The sequence below is a fragment of the Xyrauchen texanus genome, chromosome 45, assembly GCF_025860055.1.
Source record: "Xyrauchen texanus isolate HMW12.3.18 chromosome 45, RBS_HiC_50CHRs, whole genome shotgun sequence".
NCBI lineage: Eukaryota > Metazoa > Chordata > Actinopteri > Cypriniformes > Catostomidae > Xyrauchen > Xyrauchen texanus.
Genome location: NC_068320.1, coordinates 3,377,775 through 3,404,739, shown reverse-complemented (window position 1 = coordinate 3,404,739; position 26,965 = coordinate 3,377,775). Strand labels below are relative to the sequence as shown.

At 37.4% G+C, this 26,965-nt stretch overlaps 1 protein-coding gene across 2 annotated transcripts in view; it reads right to left on the bottom strand.

Annotated features, from left to right (window-relative positions):
* zgc:171422 (uncharacterized protein LOC100001353 homolog) overlaps nt 1–26,965 on the bottom strand; it is a 50,360-nt gene that overhangs the window by 13,019 nt on the left and 10,376 nt on the right. For both annotated transcript variants that reach the window (XM_052119054.1, XM_052119055.1), the window contains 2 exons: nt 12,515–12,610; nt 8,152–8,262 (listed from right to left, as the gene is read on the bottom strand). In XM_052119054.1, coding sequence (XP_051975014.1) covers nt 8,152–8,262; nt 12,515–12,610 — 207 coding nt within the window. The remainder of the gene's footprint in view (nt 1–8,151; nt 8,263–12,514; nt 12,611–26,965) is intronic.

Sequence of the window (26,965 nt, the reverse complement as noted above, 5' to 3'; positions counted from 1 at the left end):
CATGACTTGCAGTCAGCGCCCTGCATACACTTAAAGATTCAAAGTCTTTTGTTTTCAGTCGTGGTAGAACGCCACACACTACGTGACAATGTGTATCAACTACAGGACCATATGTCCCGACTGAAGCCCTGTTTACACCGGGTATTAAGAAGCATTTTTGAGGATCAGATCATAAGTAAACCTGTTTGTCTCTTTTGACCAGTTGTGCTTGGATTTCGAGTGGAGAGTCTCTGATTTCATATGGCATACATCAATCAAGTCAGTTTATTACTGCATGCATAATAAAGAGCAGAAAGTAAAAGAAGAATAAAGCGCTATAAACCGGCACACCATTTCTCTTAAACATACTTGCATTTAGTATGGACACAAACATGATGTTTACAGCAGATTTCAGAGTTATGACAAGAGTGCATGACAAGAGTCATTTTTCCAGCAATTGTTTACTGACAGACTGATTCACTTTTTACTGGCTATATCACAATTCCAGTGGGTCAGAAGTTTATATACACAAAGTTAACTGTCCTTTAAGCAGCTTGAAAAAATTCAGGAAATTATGTCAAACCTTTAGACAATTAGCTTCTGATAGGAGGTGTTCTGAGTTGGAGGTGTACCTGTGGAAGTTTTTTAAGGCCTACCTTCAAACTGAGTGCCTCTCTGCTTGACATCATGTGAAAATCAAAATAAATCAGCCAAGACCTCAGATAAAAAACTGGACCTCCACAAGTCAGGTTTATCCTTGAGAGCGATTTCCAAATACAATTGAGGGTACCATATTCATCTGTACAAACAAATGTACGCAAGTATATACACCATGGGACCACGCAGCCATCCCATGGTGTATATACTGCTCAGGAAGGAGACACATTCTGTCTCCTAGAGATGGTGCGAAAAGTGCAAATCAATCCCAGAACAACAGCATAGGACCTTGTGAAGATGCTAGATGAAACAGGTAGACAAGTATCTATATCCACAGTAAAAAGCATCCTATATCGACAATTGAACTTTGCGGAGTTAAACCTCTGGGGTCGACGGACTGCTGTTTTTTCTTCATTACAGCGGAAACAACTTAAAATACTCAATTTTGGGGCATACAGATAAGTGTAAGACACCATTAGAGACTATAAAGGGTACACAGAATGTACACACAATAACAACAAAACCTTGTGCTTTTGTAAAATAAAGAAAATAAAAAGGGTGAGCTGTCAGCTGTCTCTGTGTTCACCAGCATATATCTGAAACAAATGAACAAACTCCACGAATACTTATCACACATACATGAAACATATGTCTAAATAAAGCTTAAAATGTCTACTTTTAAATAAAACAATTCAAATTTAAAACAAATATTCTCCTGCAATGTAATCTGTATAAAACAAAGTGATGTAAATTTTTTTACAGGCCCAGCTAATTATCTCTAATGTGATCACACCCACGGGCAGAGGCGCTATTCATACGCTAATGTGCAGAGACGATCAAGGCAAATGGTAAACGCCCCCGACTGTGCCTTAAAAACATCAAGTTCATTCACTTTTCTGTGCATTTGAAAGATAGCACAGTACACCGGTGAGGAAACTCCTGGATAGTAAGGAAGAGTTACAATTTTCCTCAGAAGAAGAGCGGGACTCCGATGAACGTTTGTATTTTGAAGAGAGACTTGATCCAGCAGAGGACCCAATTTCAGACGAGTAAGTCATTTAGTTTTCATTATTTGACATGCTATTTTATATAAACATGTACATATTTTACTAGTGCGACTGTTTCCAGACTTGCCAGCCAGGATTCAGAGTATTGATATTTGAAATATGTCCTAATAGGCAAGTTTTAGTTACGTTTAAATGCTGTTTCGGCTAAAGCAGGTATTTAAATTGTATGCTGTATGATATAAATATGATATGTAATATGACTAAATTATATGAATGTTTAGATTATATTTTATCTAGTGTTTATGCTGCCTCATTATCAACATTGCTTGTGCTTGCAAATATGTGTTCAGGTTAAATGAGTAAAATGCACTTTAAATATGCCCATATTAGAAAATCTGCATATTATAATGATTTCTGAAGGATCATGTGACACTGAAGAGTGTAATAATGATGATGAAAATTCAGCTTTGATCACAAATTGCATTTTACAATATATTCAAATAGAAAACTGTTCTTTTAAATTGTAAAAAGAGGTCACAATATCAATGTTTTTTTACTGTATTTTGGATCAAATAAATGCAGTCTTGGTGAGCAGAAGAGAATTCTTTTAAATGGTAGTGTACCGTAATTTCTGGACTATAAGCCGCAACTTTTTTCCCACGCTTTGAACCTCGCGGCTTAAATAACAATGCGGCTAATATATGGATTTTTCCCGCTTTCAAATTTGATTTAAAAAAAAAAAAAAAACATTCTGTGACGTGCTCAGTTTTTTGCCGGCATGAAGCTTTCATTAGACCAATGAAATTGCCGAATGGGTTAAGGTCAAACAACTTTTTTGTTTACGGTTTAGATTAAATCGAGCGCGCTCAAACTTCCCATCATTCTGATTACGGTAGTCATTTTGTCACCCTCAAGACACGGAGAAAAGCATATGATGCAGCTTTCAAGTTGAAGGCGATTGATTTGGCTGTTGGAAAAGGAAATAGAGCTGCTGCACGGGAGACGTTGGAAACAGCAGCGTGAGGAATTGACTCAGTGCAAAAAGACAACTAAAGCTGAGGCTATTCAACTCCGACACAGAAGGAGATGACTTCAGTGGTTTCATGTGCACAAGAGGAGGAAGATGATAGTGACCAATGACTTTCTTGCTAGGCTACTGTTTACTGCTAATTTTGTATTTTTTGTTACAAGCCGTGTGTGGCAGCGGGGGCGTGGTCAAGCGCCCGTCCGGGAGAGAAAAGCGGTAAGGGCGCTTACACCTGAGCTAATGTCTAACACCTGTGTCTAATTTCAGTAAGCGTGGGTAGAGCAGCATAAAAAGGCAGCAGCCATAGAGCTTCGAGAGAGAGAGTGAGTCTAGTGTTGGCGCATAGAAGACCAAGAATTGAGAAACTTTATAAAATTGATTGTAAACATTGCTGTGGCCATTAAAAGATTTACCTGGAACGTCAAGTGCCCTGTTTCACGTGTCCTTCTTGGGAAAACTGTCACACTGGCACCAGTGTGACAGTTTTCAGCACTTGATGTAAGCACCCTTACCGCTTTTCTCTCCCGGACGGGCGCTTGACCACGCCCCCGCTGCCACACCGTGTTTCGTTAAAGCTTATTTATTTTTGTTACAAGCCGTGTTTCGTTAAAGCCTGTGTAAAGTTCATCTGTTTCAATGTACCGGTAGGCACCTGCGGCTTATAGACAGGTGCGGCTTATTTATGTTCAAAATAATAATTTTTTTAAAATTCAGTGGGTGCGGCTTATATTCAGGTGCGCTCAATAGTCCGGAAATTACGGTAGGTCTAAAATTAAGTAAAGTCTTTATGTATAGTCAGATTACTTTTAAATTAAAACTTGATATTGATCATTAAGTCTCCTCATATTCATTATCTTTCTGTCACATTACTCATTGATAGGCCCAGGGGAGGGGTCTTTGTGTCCGCAGGTGTGCATTACAATTAATATTCATGATAGTTCACGCCTCCTCCATATGACATTTCTAACACTAAGAGTCTTACAAAAGTTCAATTACTATATTGTTTTGTATGAACGAGTGATCAGGATGGTTTTCACATAATTTTGTAGCAAAAACTCTAGGCTACAAGATCCAGTTCTCAAAAGTGTTGTGGACAAATGTTTAGTATGTGTTATATGTTCTTATTTCAACAACTTAAAATTTTAGCTTTTTCAAAAACTACGCATAAACATTCTCAAAAATACAAACATGAACATACATGTTGCTCACATGTTATTGTAACCCAGTTTGTGCTGAATACAGTGTTCAGACATTAGCCAATAATATGCTTTTAAGCAACTGAAAAAAGCACAAATGTCAAGGCATTTCAAAACTTCTCCAAAGGCCCACAACACCATCAGACCCCAGAGGGTTAACTCTCTAAAATGTACAGAATGCATTAAAACCCACAATGTACACAATACCTAGCCTTGATAGATAAATCTGAAAATTACTATGACCTGTAATCACTGTTAGAACTGACAAATGAATGATTAGAGCCTGATGTACCTTTTAAAATGTGTAATGATTTGTAAATCACTTATAACTGACAAATCGATGATTATAATCTTGAATCTTCTATGATTTGTCTCATTCTACTAACAATGGTAACTATTCAACTGGATATTATACCCTGACAATCAGGTTTCTCACAATATGTAATGTATTATTCATGTTGTAAAACCAATGAATTAACCAGAATGATTTGTAACCAGGGATTTTCATGTTTTGTTACTTACACGTTATTCATGAAAGTATGTCACATTTAGTAACTAAATGCTTGCTTGCTAATGTGGAGAATGTTGATGACAACAAATGTCATGTCTCTTGCCATGTTTTCAAGGTATAAAAGTTCATGATTAAACATTAACTTTTTTGAGTGGGAAGAATATAAGGATCCTGTGTGTGTGTTTCTATTTCAATAGCTAAACAGTATGAACAATAAGCTCAAAATCTTTGTGTGTCCAAGACCCTTCAGCTCACCATAGCTGGTTGTTATAGAACTCCATCGGGTACTAGATCTTGAACTCTAGGAAGTTTGAGAAATATTAAGCTTTTAACTGGCAATAAAACCACTACAAAGCTCCCCCCTTTTATAATGAAAGATTCTATTAAAATTGTAAAAAAAAAAAATCAAATGCTTAACAGATTTAACAGTCATTTTACTGCATCAGGATCTTTATTCCAAACAAATAATTATATAAACTAGAACTTAGAATTCCTTGAAGCAGAACAGAATCTATGGAGAAGAGAGTTCCTCTGATGTCTGTTCTGCTTTAAAAGAACTCGATGTGAATAAATCGCCAGGTCCAGATAATATTGCTGTTGTTTTTAAAATTAGCAGCTGATTTTATTTCACCTCCGCTGATGTATTTGTTTAATTTTTCTTTATTAAGTAATAAAATTCCACGGATTTGGAAGTCAGCATTTGTAGTTCCTCTGTCAAAAGGAGGCGATCCTTCTTTAATGGAAAATTATAGACCTATATCTAAACTTTGTATTTCCTCAAAACTTTTAGAAAATCTAGTTAGCAAACAATTGACATGGTACCTAAATAGTCATGATAGTCTGTCTATTAACCAATCAGGATTCCGTAAAGTGTACAGCACTACTACTGCTGCTTTAAAAGTCTTGATATTGTGGAGTCCTTAGATGATGAGCAACATTGTGCTTGTCTCTTTATTGATTTATCAAAAGGCCTTCGACACTATGGACCATGACATATTTTTAAATAGGCTTAGATGGGTAGGACTATCAGAAAATGCAACTTTTGGTTCACTGCTTATTTAAAGGGAAGAACCAAATATGTACAGGTGGAAGGTATTCGGTCAGATCCTAAGGAGGTTGTTAAGTGAGTCCCTCAAGGATCTGTGTTGGGGCAGCAATATATTTATAAATTGTCTTGACTTTAATATTGATAATGCAAGGGTCCATTTTTTCGCAGATGATCCTATTATTTATTGTCCGGCTCCCTCTAAGCAGCAATCTGTGGCTTTTTTACCAACTGCTTTTGATATCATCCAAAATAGGTTTTGTGCTTTGAAGCTGGTCTCAAACATTTAAAAAAAGAAAGTTATTCTCAAATTCCATTGCTCTTTGGACTGATGTAATCTGAAAGTCAGATTACATCAGTGTCAGAGTACAAATACCCGTATTATTATTGATAAGTTGTTAAGTTTAGGTTTATATTTGAATTATTTGAGGCAAAGAAAAAGTTAGGATTTTGCTTTAGAAATAAGTCTCGCTTTTTATTAACTGAGGAACAAACTAGTGTCCGCTACTTTTTTTTACCAGTTTTTCATTATGGGGATGTAGTGTATCAGCATACTCCCTCTTACATTCTCGCCTCTCTGGATGCTTCGTAACTTGGTGCTCTGTGATTTTTTAACTGATTGTAAATTTTCAACACACCATTGTTAATTATACAAAAGAGTTGCTTGGCCTTCGTTGAATGTTAGAAGAAAACTGCACTGGTATTTATTGATATATAACGCTATACTAGGTTATCTGTCCCCTTATCTTGTTTTATTCAATGGAAATTCCCTGGCAATTACTCATTATGTTCTCAATCAAGTTATAATCTTTGTGTGCCCCTTGTTAGAACTGAGCTTGGTAAAACTTCCTTCAAATATGCCGCCACCTCGGATTGGAATCTTCTCCAGATGGAGATGAAGCTACAAAACTTGGTGTCTTATAGTAATTTTAAAATTTGACTATGTAACCTAGAGAATGAATTAATGGTGTGCAAAATGTTTTTAACTGGTTGTATCATTTTTGTTGGATTTATTATTGTATGTTGCAACTTCGTTGTATAATTGTATGCAAAATCAGCTGCCTATCTTGGCCAGTACACTCCTGTAAAAGAGATTTTTAAATCTCAGCGAGTCTGGTTCCTGGTTAAATAAAGGAAAAATAAATGTGATAAAAAATAAAACTGCTCTGTTAATGTTTTCACATTCACATTAACAAATAACATTATGAATCACGTCCTGTACAAGACATTTCATTAAAAATGTCAAATTTCACCAAAAGGTGAGTAATTAAAATCGTTGGAAATTACTTTTGGTTGTTGCAACATTTCTATCATAAAATAATGGTCAAATATAGCATGTTTAGCTGTATACTTACATCTTGCATGGCACTAACACTCTTAACATGAACTGCTGAGCATGCTGATGAGTGGTGCTGGATTAACTAGATTCACACATAACTATTAGTCCCGCCTTCTTTGATTTGATTGACCACGCTAAACTTTTTACAACAATTATTTAATCCCTGCAACAACTTGATGACAATTAAACAGTGGTGCATAATGGACTGCAGCAGAACAGCAACAATTATCTCAATTATTAGGGCATGTCACCCTCCATTTACACTGGCGGCCAAAAGTTTGGAATAATGTACAGATTTTGCTGTTTTGGAAAGAAATTGGTACTTTAATTCACCAAAGTGGCATTAAACTGATCACAAAGTATTGCCAGGACATTACTGATGTAAAAAATAACATCACTGTTTGAGAAAAGTCATTTTTGATCAAATATAGACAGCAGCATCACTCCAACAGCTTATCCTTCAGTAATCATGATAAATTGCAAATTTGGTAGTAGAAAATCACTTGTCATTATATCAAACACTGCTGAAAGCTATTTGGTTCATTAAATGAAGCTTAACATTATCTTTGTGTTTGTTTTTGAGTATGCAATAGACTGGCATGTTTTAAGGTCAACATTAGGTCAAAAATGGCAAAAAAAAAAAAAAAGAAACAGCTTTCTCTAGAAACTCATCAGTCAATCATTGTTTTGAGGAATGAAGGCTATGCAATGCTTGGAATTTCCAAAAAAATGAAGATTTCATACAAAGGTGTACACTACAGTATTCAAAGACAAAGACAACTGACTCTAACAAGGACAGAAAGAGATGTGGAAGACCAGATGTACAAATAAACAAGAGGATAAGTACATCAGAGTCTGTAGTTTGAGATGCCTCACATGTCCTCCGCTGACAGCTTCACTGAATTCTACCCGCTCAACACCAGTTTCATGTACAACAGTAAAGAGAAGACTCAGGGGTGCAGGACTTATTGGAAGAATTGCAAAGAAAAAGCCACTTTTGAAACAGAAAAGCAAAAAGAAAAGGTTCGAGTGGGCAAAGAAACACAGACATTGGAATACAGATAATTGGAGTGTTATGGATCTTAACCCCATTGAGATTTTGTGGGATCAGCTAGACTGTAAGGTGCTTGAGAAATGCCAGACAAGACAGTCACATCTATGGCAAGTGCTACAGGAAGTGTGGGATGAAATGTCACCTGAGTATCTGGACAACTGAAAGCTTGAGTCATGTAGTGTGCTCTTGGCTTAAACGGTCAACTAATATGTTATGATCCATTTGTGGATACCATACAAATAAATAGTTTTAGATGAATTATGGCATGTAACTACACAAATAACAAGCTAAGCTGGCTTAAATCTTTCTTATATGGTGAAGTGCATATAGTCAGACCTGTTTGAAGTTTGGCACAGGCAGAAGTTGTTCCAATCTGGAGAGGAAGAAGCCAACAAGGACTTGCAGTGCTTTATCAAAGTCAGGACCGTACTCCACTGGAAATATCTCCTGAAACACATGATTGGAGACAGATGACAGGATTGTCATTTGAATGTCTGATGTAATATGTAAGTAGCACCTTCCATTTTGCAGTGGTTTCTTTGTTTGGACTGAAAGGTGTAAATACAATCTAGCTAAAGAATATCCAGATAATAGCCGTATATGAAATGCACGTTAATGCAAGGTGAAAATGGGGACATAGAATGAGGCATGTAGCCTCTGCCCTAGGCTTGGTAAACAGTGACAAAAAGATACCCATGGGCATGGTCAGACGGTTTGTTTAGTAAATCAGAAGACTTCTGCCTTTCAATCTTTGTGCACGTTCACAGGGCAGCCCATATGTGCTCTTATAGGTTCCAGTACGGTGTCCTGCTCCAGCAAAATGCTTATGGTCGGAAGCAAAAACGCTCACGGGGACCCCGGCCTTCCCTCTGCTCTAATACAACAGTCTCCAAGTGTGTCTGTAGCTGGGTTTCCACTAATGTGTTTATAATTTTTTAAAGAAAATACAAATTGTTGCACATTTCCGTCCACAACACATTATCTTGGGGGAGCTGCCTTGTCTTGGAGCAGCTAAATGACCTTCTTGCTTCGGGAAGATTTTTATTTGCAGGATTGAAGCTCGTTTTATTAAATGCTGCCAGGACACACCGCAAAATAGGCTATACTGCCAGCATTCGGAAGCCTGGGAGAGCTGTGCTGAAAACAGTTTAAAACACCATTGCTTGACTGTTTCAAACATCTGTCTAGCTCCTAAGTGAAGAACGGAGAACTTTGCTGTGAGTATATCGGGGCATTAATCATCACTTTCATGTACAAACATATTAAAAGATTCACACACAGATTCACAAACATTCACAATCATTAACCAGATGTCTTACAGTAAACATTAGGAGATGTGTTGAAGATGGCACTAAAAGTTACATTATCCAAATGATGAGGGTATAACAGCATGCAGAAGTGTTTGTGTCTTTAAGGACGATTTATAATTCTGTGTCAAACGTAAGCTAAAAATGTAAGTTTGAATAACTTCACAGATTACATCAGTAGTCAGTAATACATCTCAATTCACATGGTAAAAAAGCAGTGGAAGTTTGTGAATCTCCCATTGATATCTACACTCACCTAAAGGATTATTAGGAACACCTGTTCAATTTCTCATTAATGCAATTATCTAATCAACCAGTCACATGGCAGTTGCTTCAATGCATTTAGGGGTGTGGTCCTGGTCAAGACAATCTCCTGAACTCCAAACTGAATGTCAGAATGGGAAAGAAAGGTGATTTAAGCAATTTTGAGCGTGGCATGGTTGTTGGTGCCAGACGGGCCGGTCTGAGTATTTCACAATCTGCTCAGTTACTGGGATTTTCACGCACAACCATTTCTAGGGTTTACAAAGAATGGTGTGAAAAGGAAAAACATCCAGTATGCGGCAGTCCTGTGGGCTAAAAATGCCTTGTTGATGCTAGAGGTCAGAGGAGAATGGGCCGACTGATTCAAGCTGATAGAAGAGCAACTTTGCCTGAAATAACCACTGCTACAACCGAGGTATGCAGCAAAGCATTTGTGAAGCCACAACACGCACAACCTTGAGGCGGATGGGCTACAACAGCAGAAGACCCCACCGGGTACCACTCATCTCCACTACAAATAGGAAAAAGAGGCTACAATTTGCAAGAGCTCACCAAAATTGGACAGTTGAAGACTGGAAAAATGTTGCCTGGTCTGATGAGTCTCGATTTCTGTTGAGACATTCAGATGGTAGAGTCAGAATTTGGCGTAAACAGAATGAGAACATGGATCCATCATGCCTTGTTACCACTGTGCAGGCTGGTGGTGGTGGTGTAATGGTGTGCGGGATGTTTTCTTGGCACACTTTAGGCCCGTTAGTGCCAATTGGGCATCGCTTAAATGCCACGGCCTACCTGAGCATTGTTTCTGACCATGTCCATCCCTTTATGGCCACCATGTACCCATCCTCTGATGGCTACTTCCAGCAGGATAATGCACCATGTCACAAAGCTCGAATCATTTCAAATTGGTTTCTTGAACATGACAATGAGTTCACTGTACTAAAATGGCCCCCACAGTCACCAGATCTCAACCCAATAGAGCATCTTTGGGATGTGGTGGAACGGGAGCTTCGTGCCCTGGATGTGCATCCCACAAATCTCCATCAACTGCAAAATGCTATCCTATCAATATGGGCCAACGTTTCTAAAGAATGCTTTCAGCACCTTGTTGAATCAATGCCACATAGAATTAAGGCAGTTCTGAAGGCGAAAGGGGGTCAAACACAGTATTAGTATGGTGTTCCTAATAATCCTTTAGGTGAGTGTATATCTCGGAAATAAAGTCGCACCTGGTCAAAACTTTTTTTTTCTCTCAATAAAATTAAGTCGCATCTCTGTATAAGTCGCAGAGAAGTTGCATGACCCAGGAGCAGCTGCCTGACTTCCCCTCTGCTGGTCAGCCTGTCGAGATGTGCTCCATGAAGATTACCTCAGGATCTAAGCATCGTATCATGCAGTATTTGGCATGTACTAGTAATGATGCATCAAACCAAAAATATTATGTATTTAGGCCGATTTATACTTTGTGTCGAACCAACGGCATATCACCTACAACGTGTCATGTCAACATAGTCCGCAAAAGCTGTGATTGGTCTGCTTTGTAACCACAGACCATCCCAAGAATAAAAAACAGAAAAAGATATCTGAAGTTATCAAAAGCTTTTAAGTTTTAAAGTCAGCATGAAACAGAAGTTGCGACCAAATTTACTTCCGTATTGTGACATATTTCAGAGTACAACGGCTTATTTTACAAGAAAAAATAATAATTATGGTGGGGACATGATTATATCTGTTGATTGATGATTGGATTGTGAAAAGTAAGCATTGCATATCGGAGTGGAGGTAGATCTGAATGCAGTTACATAGACACAAACACACACACCCCTTCCACCGTGCTGCTGAACCCAGAGCCGGTTACCGGGAAATCAAGCAGCAATCTCAACACACGGATGTGATGAGGAGGTGGGCGTGGCTGGGCCATGAGAATGCACGCCTGGCGCTGAGTTTAACCAATCAGCGGGAGAGAGAGATAAGGAGCAGCAGGAGATGCCAGAGAGACTCACGTTGACGCACCACACATCCTCATGGCCCGGCCACGCCCTCCTCCCCATCACAACTGATAATAGCACATCACGGTCTATGTTTACGCTGAGGCAGTAGCCGTTGAGAACGAACGCGTAAAAGATCACAATATTTTAACTTTTTGAATCACAATACCATAAATATAAAGGGATAAAAGCACTTACTCGTGCTGTAAATCCCAAGATATCTGCATTTAAAAATATGAATGAACTCCAGAGGTATTAGAATCACATTGTATTCAGTAGTGATCACCTCAGCAATTCAAGCATGACATGTCTAAAACAGAAATCACAATTTTGCTGTTATTCCTCTTTCAAAATGTCAATTCAAGTCAACTGGCCCATAACTAATGAGGTTTGGATTCAGGAATGGGAGTTTTGGGGGAAAACAGCTGAAAAATACACATTTTCAACTCTGCATTAGCTGCTTTGTCAGCAGGTTTGTTTAAAAGACTCCTGAAGGGGCAGGATCACATGCATATGTCAGCAGAGAAGAGAAAGTTATGATATTTTGATTAAAGATTACAAGGTCAAAAATATATTTTTTTATAAATAGCAAATATGCATGGAAGAATCCTTCACAATAAGATCTGTAACATGCATTAATAAGAGCAAGCAAACAGTAAATGCATGGTTTATTCTCTCTCTCTCCATGGCAACATGAATAATAAATGTACATAAATACTTCATACTTTGATGAACTTGTTTGTAACAAATGAATATTTCTGAATTTACTAATTACACTGCCATTATTTATCAAATGTACAGGTATTTCAGAAATTAAGGCATTTTCTTTCAATATACTAGAACTTGGCTGTGTGCTCACAGAATGACAGACACATCAATGTAGAACCATAAATGCAAACCACCACTTTGGCAACTACACACAGCATACAGTTTATACTTCAATGCAGATGTATAAACCGGCCTACACTTACTATGCCCTCTGCTGTTCAAACCTTTTGTTGAAATTAATAAAGCTAACACTACATTATCAAAATCTATATCCATACTGCAATCACTCTTACAGAATCCTCATTTTGATTTCATGAGGTCTTTAAAACAATTTTTAAATGGATCTAAAAAATAATTAAAAAAAACACTGACCTGAAAGAAGTGTTGTCTTTTGAAGGAGTCTCCCAGCAAGCTCAGGACAAGCTGAAGTACACTGTCCTGTAAACTTTCCATGTCTGAGTCACTTACCTAAAGACACAGTAACCGAACATTAAAATCATCTACTGATGTTCTCAACTTCAAATTGTAACCCCCTGATAAATTCAATATGAATATTAATATGAATTATAATATTAAATAAACAAACACGCAATTCTCTCTCAAATCTACAGTATTTTATAATGGTTAATGCACTTGCCCAAATGTGCACGCACCTAGAACACCCAATTAAAATATTTTTCTGTTGATGTCCGATGGTTAGATTTTGGATATAATCAGATGTAGGCCCCTCTAGGGGTGTCCAGAGGTGTGCTACCCCATAAGAACATTTGGTACATTTTAAAGTTAAATGCATCAATCTGAGCAAAATGAAGAGGCTAGATCTATAAAGAACATAGTGTTTGTGCTCTAGTGGTAATTTAATCAAACACATTGGTTGTATAGATATGAATGGTGATGACACGGCAATACAATTCTCGCAAAAGCATTAATGAGACCGAGTTTAACGTAATAGTGCACCTACAGTACACCCCTCACATTTTTGTAAATACTTTGATTTATGATTATATCTTTTCAAGTGACAACATTGAAGAAATGACACTTTGCTACAATGGAAATTAGTGAGTGTACAGCTTCTATAACAGTTAAATTTGCTGTCCCCTCAAAATAACTTAACACACATTTATGTCTAAAGTGCTGGCAACAAAAGTGAGTACACCCCTAAGTGAAAATGTCCAAATTGGGCCCAATTAGCCATTTTTCCTCCCCGGTGTCATGTGACTCGTTAGTGTTACAAGGTCTCAGGTGTGAATGGGGAGTAGGTGTGTTAAATTTGGTGTCATCGCTCTCACACTCCCTCATACTGGTCACTAGAAGTTCAAAATGGCACCTCATGGCAAAGAAATCTAAGGATCTGAAAAAAGAAATGTTGCTCTACATAAAGATGGCCTAGACTATAAGAAGTTTGCCAAGACCCTGACAGTGAGCTGCAGCACGGTGGCCAAGACCATACAGCAGTTTAACAGGACATGTTCCACTCAGAATAAGCCTCACCATGGTCGACCAAAGAAGTTGAGAGCACGTGCTCAGCCTCATATCCAGAGGTTGTCTTTGGGAAATAGATGTATGAGTGCTGCCAGCATTGCTGCAGAGGTTGAAGGGGTGGGGGGTCAGCCTGTCAGTGCTCAGACCATACGCCGCACACTGCATCAAATTGGTCTGCATGGCTGTCGTCCCAGAAGGAAGCCTCTTCTAAAGATGATGCACAAGAAAGCCCGCAAACAGTTTACTGAAGACAAGCAGACTAAGCACATGGATTACTGAAACCATGTACTGTGGTCTGATGAGACCAAGATAAACTTATTTGGTTCAGATGGTGTCAAGCGTGTGTGGCGGAAACCAGGTGAGGAGTACAAAGACAAGTGTGTCTTGCCTACAGTCAAGCATGGTGGTGGGAGTGCCATGGTCTGGGGAGCTACAGTTCATTGAGGGAACCATGAATGCCAACATGTACTGTGACATACTGAAGCAGAGCATGATCCCCTCCCTTTGGAGACTGGGCCGCAGGGCAGTATTCCAGCATGATAATGACCCCAAACACACCTCCAAGACAACCACTACCTTGGAGGAGCAAAAGGTCTCTAACATCCACCAGCTCCATGATGTCATCATAGGAGTGGAAGAGGACTCTAGTGGCAACCTGTGAAGCTCTGGTGAACTCCATGCCCAAGAGGGTTAAAGCAGTGCTGAAAAATAATGGTGGCCACACAAAATATTGACACTTTGGGTCCAATTTGGACATTTTCACTTTGGGGTGTACTCACTTTTGTTGCCAGAGATTTCGACATTAATGGCTGTGTGTTTAGTTATTTTGAGGGGACAGCAAATTTACACTGTTATACAAGCTGTGCACTCACTACTTTACATTGTAGCAAAGTGTCATTTCTTCAATGTTGTCACATGAAAAGATATTTCAAATATTTACAAAATGTGAGGGTTGTACTCACTTTTGTGAGATACTGCATGTAGTGAAATTTGACAATTCTCAATATCAGCATTAATAGCATAACAAATAATAACACTAACTCTTAAAGCTGCCAGCAGCGATGAATGTGCCCTCGCACCCTGGGGTACGTTGGGGCTGCTGTGCGAGAGGAATGTCACTCCAATTGTTTTTAGCATTTTTTAGCACTTCAATGTTGTTAAGAGTATATCACAGTGTAAAACATGTAATTTCTATGTAAACTATGACTATAATTGAATATTGGCATATAGAAGTGTTCAGGACGGGATTCTTATCAAACATGTGAAGTTTGGAGCAGATTGGACATTGTATGTTTGAGTTACAACAACTTCCTGTTTAATGGCAAAACATCAAACTATGCCAGGCTGCCAAAACAGACTACTTTTCAAAATATCTTTGTTCCGCAGAAGAAAGTCATATGCGTTCAACACTGCACAAGGATGGGTAAATGATGAGATAATTATCCTTATTGGGTGAACTTAATGGAAAATGTAGGGTAGAATGGGGCAAGTTGTCACATTTCACTCGAGTGAATAAAATTTTTTTGAAGGTCATTTCTGTATATACACACCAAAACGTCATGGCTACTAAAATCTATGAACATTATTGCCCCCAAATCAATTTGCCCAGGATAAAAATAAATGATTTTACTAGAGAAAACACATTTTTATTAATGATTTTTTTTTACTCAAAACCTTTCAGAGATATTGCTCTGGTGTACAGAGGACAGGGCAGGAAGTTTTTTCTGAAATAGTTTTGCGTGCCCTCACATTAGTTTTGCATTCCCTCGCAATACATATACCATGTTTTTACTAAAATAACCATGTTTTAACCATTTTCAAAAGTAAATTCATAGTACTTACACAGGAAAACAAAAACTATGGTACAAATCATAATTGTGTGGTTATTTTACAATAAATACCATGATTACAAGATTAACTATAGTTCATCTATAGTAAAACCATGGTTACTATATGGATCCAGTGTACTGTATTAAAAGCATGTTTCCACCAAAGAACATGGATACTTTTGATAGTTACATAAATAAAATGGTTAGCCTGCAACATAATTATTATATGACAATAGCCTAGAGTTAATAGATCATGGTTACTAAAATATTACTATAGTAAAACCATGGTTTGATTTTAAAAATGTGTTAGTATGTTGAAATAAACATTAACTAAGATTAATAAATGCTGTAAAAATATTATTAATTGTTAGTTCATGTTAACTAATGTTGTTAGCTAATGTTAGCAAATGGAACATTATTTTAAAGTTACCACAATATTACAGTAGTAAAACCAAAGATGAACCATGATGCCCACAAATTATGATTTTTATTACTATAGTTGCCATTTTCCTGTTTTATCACTATGGTTCATTATGAATATCATGGTTAAAATATGGTTATTGTTGTAAAACCACAGTAAATGTATTGCAAGGGAACGCAAATCTACTTCACGCCCTGTCCTCTAAGGGGCCCCGTACAACGTGATGTACACACACTGTCTGTGGAATGTTTAGATGAGGATTAGAATCAACTTTAACATTTGTGTAATGGCAAATATTCTTGTTGGCTCACAGATGAGATGACGTCTGCTTCCTCTGTTACTATGGAGACGATAGAATGGCGGCTGTGCATTTGTATATGTCCCGAATGCAGAGAGCTTTTCAGCATTTATTTGCCACATGGAGAAATGCGATCGGATTACCTCAGATTCACGTTTTTTTTTTGTGTGTGGAAAAATAGCAGGAATTATAAAAAATTGCAATCTACTGCAAATAATGTGGAGACTGATTGAATTTGCATGAATTCTTGCTATCGCAAGTTAAATGTAGAAAACAGATACATTTGAAACATTTGTATAAATTCTAGTATTAAATTGTTATATATATTTTTCTAGTGTAACTTATGTTAATTTACACATCAGGGCCAATTCAATTCTTTGCCATTTGCGAAACATGAGAATACGTACCACAAAATACTAGTTTAAAGAACAGTTCACCCAGAAATCAAACCTGTATGACGTTCTTATGTGGAACACATTTAGTGAACATCACACTGCGTCTGCTCAATACAATGGCTCCAATCTCAATCCAATCCGATCACCAACATCGCAAGAAGAGTAGATCAAATAAATCAGAGTGCCATCAACTAGTTTAAAAATGAACGGAGGACCCCATTCCAGCTTACATCAACTCACTGAAGAGATACGCCATAATTATGAATAACTGTCTTAAGTTCTTAATTTGTACGTTATTAGTAATTTTTCTCCTCTTGTCATTGGGGGATACTTGCGTGACGTTGGAGACGGTAAATGTTTGGATTTGGGGAGGTGGTTAAATAGAAGATTTTTTAATCGCTTCATAATTTGAATTGCTTTTTCATTTAGTTTGAAAGAGCAATTTGAATTTAGAAATGCCGTTTGTTTCGTGTTTCAATAAATTATTTAATTTTGAATGCAAAATCAATAAAGCAAAAACATTCACCGACCCTTGGTGGGGGTTGACCATATAATCAGATATCGTGATATTTTAAAGGCGATTATCATTAAAATATGTTTTACATATTGCCCAGCCCAAAAGGGAAGTCAATTTTTTTTATGGAAACCTGCACAAACACGTGTAATCAATTCCATATTGCAACATGTTACCTATTAATTTAAGCAAATTTGTTTTTGAGTAGTTTATGGGCAATATAAACATATTATTTATTGAAAAACATGGTTTTTGAAAATAGTAAATTATTTGTTTGTGCTATGGCCCTTTTGAAAAAAATGCATCAACCAAAAATAAATCAAACGTGCTCCTTAGGCTACGTCTACATTACTCTGGATACATTTGAAACCGGCGTTTTCATTTCAAAACGCTCTCTGTCCACACTAATGTTTTAAAGAATTTTCCAAAAGTTGCTCGTCTACACTGAAACATATGAAAATACTTGAATCGTGGCACTGCTCAAGCGGAAAATCCCTCTGCATGTACGGTCTGAAACGCAATTGTCCTCGAGTTCCGTCGCCGGACACCAATTCAGATTAAGTTCCCTTCACCTTTGAAAGAATGCAATGTGAAGGTTGTACAAAGTGACATTTATTTTTTAACAACGCTACCAAAGTGAGTATCAGGCACAACAGCGGCGCTATTACATGGGCCGCCATCTTGACTGTTTTGGTTGGATAGATCACATAATTAAAATTGCATCATCATTTTCCCAAAGCATCCGTTTTCAGTCCACACTGCAACACAGAAATGGTGTTTTCAAATGTATCCACTTCGGAGTGCGTTTTCAAAAAGCTCAGTTTTCGCAGACAAAAACTCGGTCTCAGTGTGAACGGAAGGCCAAAACAGAGAGAAGATGATGGCGTATTCAAACGAAAACATATTAGTGTGGACTAGACCTTAGTGAAAAATAGATCCTGACCCCTGCCGTATGGCTATTTGTTTAATTAAAATCTCACACTAATCACCACACTAGGACATTTTACAATTTTAATTTAATTAATTAAGCATTTATACATTCATTTGATCCCAAATATGTGACATTCCGCATTTAATAGTTCATTCTCTTTATATGACTGGATTATGCAATTCCGTCCGTGTTTTCTGCATCACGGAATTTATAGGGGCCAACAAATGCTGTTGCATCCTTTGAAAATCCATTTTGATTTGTACGTTTACGGAGCGGAACTTGGATGCTGTCAGACTTGTGTGATTAAAACTCGCCCAGCCTACCGCCTATGAACTAAATATACAAATTAAATACATGCTTTCATATTATATGTATCTGAATTCTGCACATTAGTAGTTCAATTGAGCATAACAACTGTTAATGTAATCACTTTAGTTGTTACATACATTTTGAATACATTTGAGGAGGTTCAGCTTTCCTTGAATTCTCTGACAGACTGCCAATGTATAAAATACAACACATTACTACTGTTATCATATGACTTCCTGTTGGAACTGTGTAAATGTTTAAAAAAAAATATTTAAAAAAAGTTAAAGAAATGTTAAAATCCAGACGCAGAATAGAGAACTAAATGGTCCCAAACGTGCTGCATGCATCACATGTCAGCAAAGGAAGTGCCCGACCTGTGCAGCCCTAGAGAATGTTGCTGCCCTGTGCCCATAGTGCCAACCATGTGTGCAAGTGTAGGCAACTGTTAGCATTTAAAATAAATGTGTTTTGAGTCAAGTGACGCCATGCAAGGAGCAGATGTGTAAACGGCGAGCTCTGCTCACTTTGCTAGTTTTTAATTATATTCAATACACCCTGCTACATATCTGTTCTTTGAAGTCAACATGTCAAAGAACTCAAAATCCTCGGGCTCAATAAGATATTAAAAGACACTTACGTGCTCAAGCTGGTGCCTCGGACGGGTTTGGACCAGGGACTCCGTTTGGACGGTGCGGCGCGAGAAATCTAGCAGCAACTGGCGAGCATATCTGTGATGCTGATGAAAGTTTTTGCTGACTTCAAGAGGATCTTGCTGTAATACGTCTATCAATTATTGCGATGGAAAGTTGGTTACAAGAATCGGGGATGTCGAGAGACGGATCGATTATCTGGAATCATTTGAGACGGAATTAGCAGCTAATCCGCTAGTGACCAAAGATATTTTGGAAAAACTGGAGGATTTGGAGAATCGTAATTGGCGAAACAATGTCCAAATTGTTGGAATTCCTGAGCATGAAGGCGGCAGAGATATGGTTAAATTCCTAGAGGAGTTCTTCCGGAGACTGCTTGACATAACAGGCCATAAGCTGAAAATCAAGGGAGCTCACGGAGTCTCGGCTTGCAGATCCACTGATGGAGACAGGCCCAGATCAATTCTGGCCAAATTTCTGAGATCCGATTAAGATCTTGTTATGCAGAGCAAAGGAAAGCTCTCTTGGAAAAACCACAGCATTTTCTTGTTCCCATACTTTGACGAGAGAAACATTAAGAGAAACATGATAGATACAAGTAATGCAAGAAACTCTTAAATCAACGGAAGATCGATTTTGCTCTTATGTTCCCAGCCAAATTGAGAATAGAAACTAAGGATTTTTTGTTTCTTTTTCTGCTGGTTCCGCCTAGCGGCAGGAAATTTGTTTTGTAGAATAACTCCCTTTGGGACAGTGTTGAGGATGAATCTGTTCATTCTTTGTGCTTATGCCTCCAATTGGTTGGAGTTCATTTTGTGGTGTATTTTTTACAGGACTTTGGAATGATTAGGTCATCTGCTGCACTTATGAACAGCCAGCTCACTAAACATTCGTTGGGCTGCCTGAGGAAACAGAAAGCCTTTTTTGTGTGTGTGCTGGTTTCGCTAGGGGCTGGAGTTGTTTTGTGGAGGAACACACCTTCGAGACAGTTTTGTGAATGAATCTACACGTTCTCTGTGTTTATTCTGCCTATATTTATAGATTACATTCTGTTATGTAATTCTGCCTCACAAAATTTGTATAGAAGCACCGGACTTGAGCAATCCGATGACAAAGTTGTCGAGGGGACTCTCGTAGACTATTTGAGTTTAGAGGAATGGACGCTGGTTGGCGCAGTCGTGCAGGGGGTTAATGTGCACATTTTCCTTTTATCGGTTTGTTTTGTTCTGAGGAAAGTTTGGGGTTTGACTGTTGTGCTAATGTTGGAAGGTGGTCTTTATAATTTAGTTTGACACACAATCAATTTTTTCCAACATGTCACAATGTCGGATTGTCTCTCCACACATGGAATGTTAATGGGTTCAGGCACCCTATAAAAAGAATGCCATTTATTTTCTTAAACGTAAGAAATATGATATTGTGTTTCCTCAAAAAATGCATGTTTCCCCACAGGAAGCTGAAAAATCTGGGAAGATATGGGGTGTTTTCTTTAGTGCTGGCTCAAGTAAGAGCAGGGGAGTCATTACATTGATAAGTAAACATCTACAATTCAAATGTCTCAGAATAGAGATAAAGTAGGAAGAGTTATTATTGTTTTAGCAGATATTAAGGGGCAAATGTTGATTTTGGCTAATATTTATGCACCTAACTTTGATGAACAGGGCTTTTTTATTGATCTTGAAGGGATTTTGCAATCCGCTGGCACCCCTCATGATATAAAATTTGTGAGGAGACTTTCATCTTTTGAAGTCCTTGATCATAGTGAAGCAAACGTGTGCAAGCCCCCTAGAGCATTGGTCTTACATATACATATACATATATACATATATATATATATATATATATATATATATATATATATATATCTAGACTTTTGAACCCATCTGGTAGGGACTATACATTTTTTTCATCAGTCCATAAGATTTATTCCAGAATAGATTTTTTTTTTTATATCCAAGTCCCTCATTTCATCTGTTGTTGATTGCTCAATTGGAAACCACTTTGATTCAGATCACACCCTGGTGAGTTTAGAGGTGTTGCCACATACGGAGAAAAATAAATATCATATCGTTGGTGCTTTAAATGTATCCCTTTTGCAAAATCCTGATTTTCAACAAATGTTAAAAGCTGAAATCAATGTTTATATGGAGACCAACTGGTCCCCAGTTTCCTTGTGGGCATAGCTTGGGAGGAACTTAAGGCGGTTCTGACCAACTGAAGCAACTCCAGATCATAACAATACCTCCAGAGGCTTGTACAGTGGGCACTATCAATGACAGGTGCATGGCTTCATTCGTTTCCCTTCTTGGCCTGACTCACCCATCGCTTGGGAACAAGGTACATCTCATCAGACCACATGACCTTTTTCCATTGCTCAACAGTCCAATCTTTATGCTCCCTAGCAAACTGAAGTAGTATTTTTCTGATTAGCCTCACTAACAAGTGACCACACAGATGCTTTGTCCCAAGCCTGCAAGTTCTCGTTGCATGTGGAGATGCTCTTACGTTCACCATAAAACATAGCCATGAGTTCTATTGTCGATTTTTTACCCAATTCCAGTGATTTTAGCAATCTCCTTATTAATACAAGCCAATAATTTGCCGCTTCTGAAACACAGTAACATATTTTCCACAACCACGGGATATGTCTTCCGGCATGATTGTTTAAGATAGAATCCTTTATTTTGGTCACACTTTATACACACAGTTTTTTTTGCATATATACAGTGAAATGTATTAGTTTTCACATATAGAGTGCAGGGTCAGCCATGATACAGCACCCCTGGAGCAGATAGGATTAAGGGCCTTGCTCAAGGGCCCAACAGTGGCATCTTGGTGGTGCTGGGGCTTGAACCCCCAACCTTCTGGTTAGTAACCCTGAGCCTCAACCGCTGAGCCACCACTGCCCGATTAGAAGATTAAGTGTTAAAAGAATTGTTGCAAGCTGTAACATATTAATCACTGCAATGATAATCAAATCATAGGCTCTTAAGTATCTGCTTATGCTAATCCAAAAACAGTAACTTTTTTTTTTTTAGCCAGGCAGTGTATATACATACATATACAGTACATGCATACCACATCTCCATACATATCCACAAGGTTGAGTGGGTTACTTTTTAAATGTATTCTACTACAGATTACAGAATACATGCTGTAAAATGTCATTTGTAACGTATTCTGTTAGATTACTCAAGGTCAGTAACGGATTCTTAACACTTTGGATTACATCTTCAGCACTGGTAGATTTTTTCACTTGTTTTGACTATAAAAACTCTGTGTTGAACGCAACATCACCGTGCAGCTGGGTCCAACTACAGTTTCGCCTTCCAAAACGGTCAGAAATCTAGGGGTAACCATTGATGATGAGCCAAATTTCAGACCACATTTCAAAAACTGCAAGATCATGTAGATTTACACTCTACAATATCAGGAAGACCCTTCCTCTCTGTACATGCCACACAACTGCTCGTTCAATCACTTGTCATAACTAGACTGGACTACTGTAACGCTCTCATTGCAGGCCTTCCTGCACGTGCTATTAGACCTCTCCAAATGATCCAGAATACAGCAGCACATCTGGTCTTTAATGAACCTAAGAGAGCACATGTTACACCACTCTTTGTCTCTCTCTCCACTGGCTGCCGGTTCATGCACATACTAAATTCAAGGCCCTGATGCTGGCATACAAAACAATCACTGGGTCTGCTCCAGCTTACCTAAAAACATTTATGCAGAGCTACGTTCTCACCAGAAGCCTGCGGTCGGCTATGGAATGTTGCCTTCTCATACCAAAACAAAGAGGCACCAAAACACTTCCCCGGACTTTCAGTTTCATCATACCACGGTGGTGGAATGACCTTCCCAACTCAATCTGGGAAGCTAACTCACTCTCTATCTTCAAAAAACGGCTAAAAACACATCTTTTCCAAAAGCACTTAACCGGTCAAAAAAAATAAAAAAAAAATAAATACAAATTATTTACATTTCTTGTTGCACTTAAATCTGTTTTGTATACTATTCTGATGATAGTGAAACTTAGTAGTATGGCACTTTTTGTACCACTGTCTCCTTAAGATGATTCGCTGATGTTTTCCTCTTTTGTAAGTCGCTTTGGATAAAAGCGTCTGCCATATGAATAAATGTAAATGTAAGTAAAACAAAATACACATGTTAAAAGTACATTATCTGAAAAACCCAAATATCTTATGCAGTGTTGTTTCTAAAACAAGATAGATCAAACTGATCTTGACTTACGGATTTTTACAGTAAAACAATACAAAAATTATTATGAAGAATATGATTTTTGCCCTAATATCAAAAGGTCTTATTAGAAAAAAAACATTATTATTATCCAACGTGAATTTTCTTGATCACATCGCATCATTTATATGTATAAATGTTTTCCATCTGAAAGGACTAAATATTAAATGAAACAAATGACAATAAAATGCAAAGTAATCTCTTCAGTAATCAAAATACTTAACTGAAATGTAACTGTATTCTAATTACCAATGATTTCAATTATAACTGTAGTGGAATACAGTCCACAGAATAGGAGCGACATCCATTTTGATAGCATAGAAATAAATTAGCATAAATATTTTATTGAAATGAGACATTTTTGATAACATCACATAAAAACAGCGGATCAGTCTGTGTTTTCCCTATTTACCCCCGATTTTCAATGTTTTGGACAACATGATTGAGTCCATTTTCATCAGTGTACCCTCATGTTAGGCTTTTTTGAGTTGTCAAATACCTCGCCTTGAAAGTAGTAGGGAGGAAAATATCAAAACAGTTTACTGACTTGGATATTTGGATTTAGTTCAGCAAAATGAATGAAACTTTATTCAAGTAATTTTGTTCATTAGTCAGGTGACAGCCGCACAGACTCTACAGGAAACAGAATTGATTAGATCATCTCCAAGCAGAATTTCGTTCATTTGTCACGTGACTGCTACTAGGCACCGCATAGAAGACAAACAATACAATATTTTCTCTTAACAGCTTACAGTTCATTGTGTTGCAGTTGTTTGTATTGCAATACAATTTAAGTCAGAAGTTTACATACACTTTAGCCAAATGCATTTAAACTCAGTTTTTCACAATTCCTGATATTTAATCGTAGAAAACATTCCCTGTCTTAGGTCAGTTAGGATCACTACTTTATTTTAAGAATGTGAAATATCAGAATAATAGTAGAGAGAAGGATTTATTTCAGCTTTTATTTCTTTCATCACATTCCCAGTGGGTCATAAGTTTACATACAGTTTGTTAGTAATTGGTAGCATTGCCTTTAAATTGTTTAACTGGGGTCAAACATTTTGGGTAGTCTTCCACAAGCTTCTCACAATAGGTTCCTGGAATTTTGGCCCATTCCTCCAGACAGAACTGGTGTAACTGAGTCAGGTTTGTAGTCGTCCTTGCTTGCACACGCTTTTTCAGTTCTGCCAACAAATTTTCTATCAGATTGCGGTCAGGGCTTTGTGATGGCCACTTCAATACCTTGACTTTGTTGTCCTTAAGCCATGTTGCCACAACTTGAGGTATGCTTGTGGCATTGTACATTTGGAAGTCCCATTTGACCCAAAATGTATGTCACTGCCAATACTTTTGGCCATGGCTGTATACTGAATAAATGTGTGAATTCTTTCATTAATTGGTAACACTTTACAATAAGGTTGCATTTGTTAACATTAATTAATGTCTTGGTTAACATGAACTAACAATGAGCAACACTTTTACAGCATTTATTAATCTTAATTTATACATATACTAACACGTTTATTAACATTTAAAGTGTGTACAAGTAAACATTACTTTATGCATTAGCTAATGTCAACTAACAATGTACAACACCCTTTTACAGCATTTATTAATCTTGGTTTATTTTCATTTATAGATAAATAGTTAATGTGACCTAACAAGGAACAGTGCCTCTAAAGTGTTTAATGTTGGTTTATACAACAGCCTATAAGAATACATTTTCTTTCATTTAAAAGGAACATTACAAAATGCATTAGTTAACATCAACTAACACTTAAAAATAACATGTCTTTACAGGATTTGTCTTGTGCGATGTTATTATTAACATTGCACTAGACATAAATACTGTAAAGACAAGTTTATTTTTAAGTGTTAGTTGACGTTATCTAATGCATTTTGTAAAGTGTTAGTTGTTAGTAGTGTTGTCAAAAGTACCGGTACTTCGGTACCAAGTCGGCACTAAAATAAAAAAGATGTAACAATTCAACAGTACTGAGAACCGAATTAATTACCCACACTGTCTAACTGACACACGACTGCTTTCAAATGCTCACTCGCTTATTATTCGCTGTATTTTCCCATTGATGTTCTTGGGAGGGCGTATGTAAACACATTCTGCAGGAGACGCTGATGTAAACATATAGAGAGTGCGCAACATCTAAACCCGTCAGTGTAGCACATGATCAGAGTGTAAACCTTCCACCCGCTATGACGACTGACAGGGGCCCAGCGAACGATAAGCCCGGGGCACAGGACAACCTTAAAACAGCCCTGACGGACTCCACAGACATGACAGAGCACTAATCCACTCTGAAGCATTATTTTAATATAATTAAATCACAGCATTTGTGTTTTATCGATCGCACTGGGCCATTTAGCAAACTGTTTATCCAGAGAAGTTAAATCTCCATCAAAAATACACGTCAAAATAAAAGCACGATTCATAATAAAAGATAAACGCCTGAAATTGAAGAAATTGCAACAGAAATATATTATAACTGTATAGTCAAATATAATCCTCACTGTAGAAATAATAATAATAATTATTATTATTATTATTATAAGTAATGATTAATGATTGTAATAATAAAAATGAAGCTTGGAAACATCTGGTTCCATGGTTCAGCTGTCGATTTCATGATGAAGAACTACATTACCCTCAATGCCACCCACAGTGTTACCATGGGAGACTCGCAAGTGACTCCCGGAAACTCCAATTCAGCATTGACTGCTCTGACTGAAGGAAAGCACCAAGAATGGACCCAACGTGGAAGAAATGATACAGTTGAAAATTAAGGACTAAACTTCAAATTTTTTAAGAAAACATGAGTTCTCTAGTGCAAAACTTATTGACAATCTGCAAATGTTTGTATCATGCGAATTGCTTTCACTTTACAATAGGTTTCACACACATATATATATATATATATATATATTTTTTTTTTTTTAACAACACAGTAAAATCACATAACTGAATAACAATTCTTTCAATATCCCATATACACACACACACACACTATACTGTATATAGTATATTATGTTTTTTTATATTATATATGTACATTAATAATGTGCATGTCTAAATGAACATTAACAAAGTTGAATAAATGCTGTAAATAAGTGTTGTTTATCATTAGTTCATGTTAAGGCATTAATGAGCCCATATTATGCTAATTTACAGGTTCATGGCTTTATTTTGAGAGTCTACTAGAACATTACATGCTTTAATATATACATATATAAAAAAAAACACATTATTTTTCTCATACTGGACATTGCTGCAGCACCTCTTTTCACCTTCTGCCTGAAACTCTCCGATTTAGGTCCCATCTCTTTAAAGCCCCCATTTTCGAAAAGCCCAGTCTGCTCTGATTGGTCAGCTGGCCCAGTCTGTTGTGATTGGTCAACCATGTGTCGGAAACACCCCTTACTGAGTGTCAGGCTTCCTTAACAGCTGTAAACACTATTATAACTACAGTAACAGTGGCATCAGATTTTGCCATACCAGTTTGAGTCCGATAATGAAAGTTTGGAAGAACAAGATGACCGACCTGAATCACCATCGCAAGCATGACTTTAGCAGGACGTTTCACAGTGGTAAGTTTTAATTTTGTAGCTTTCTTACAAGTACACTGTTGATTATTGTGAACCTAACAAAAACTCAACTGAAAGACATGTAGTGCATCTAAGTTAGGCATCTTTTGCTGGAACGGGTGTAGGTGAAC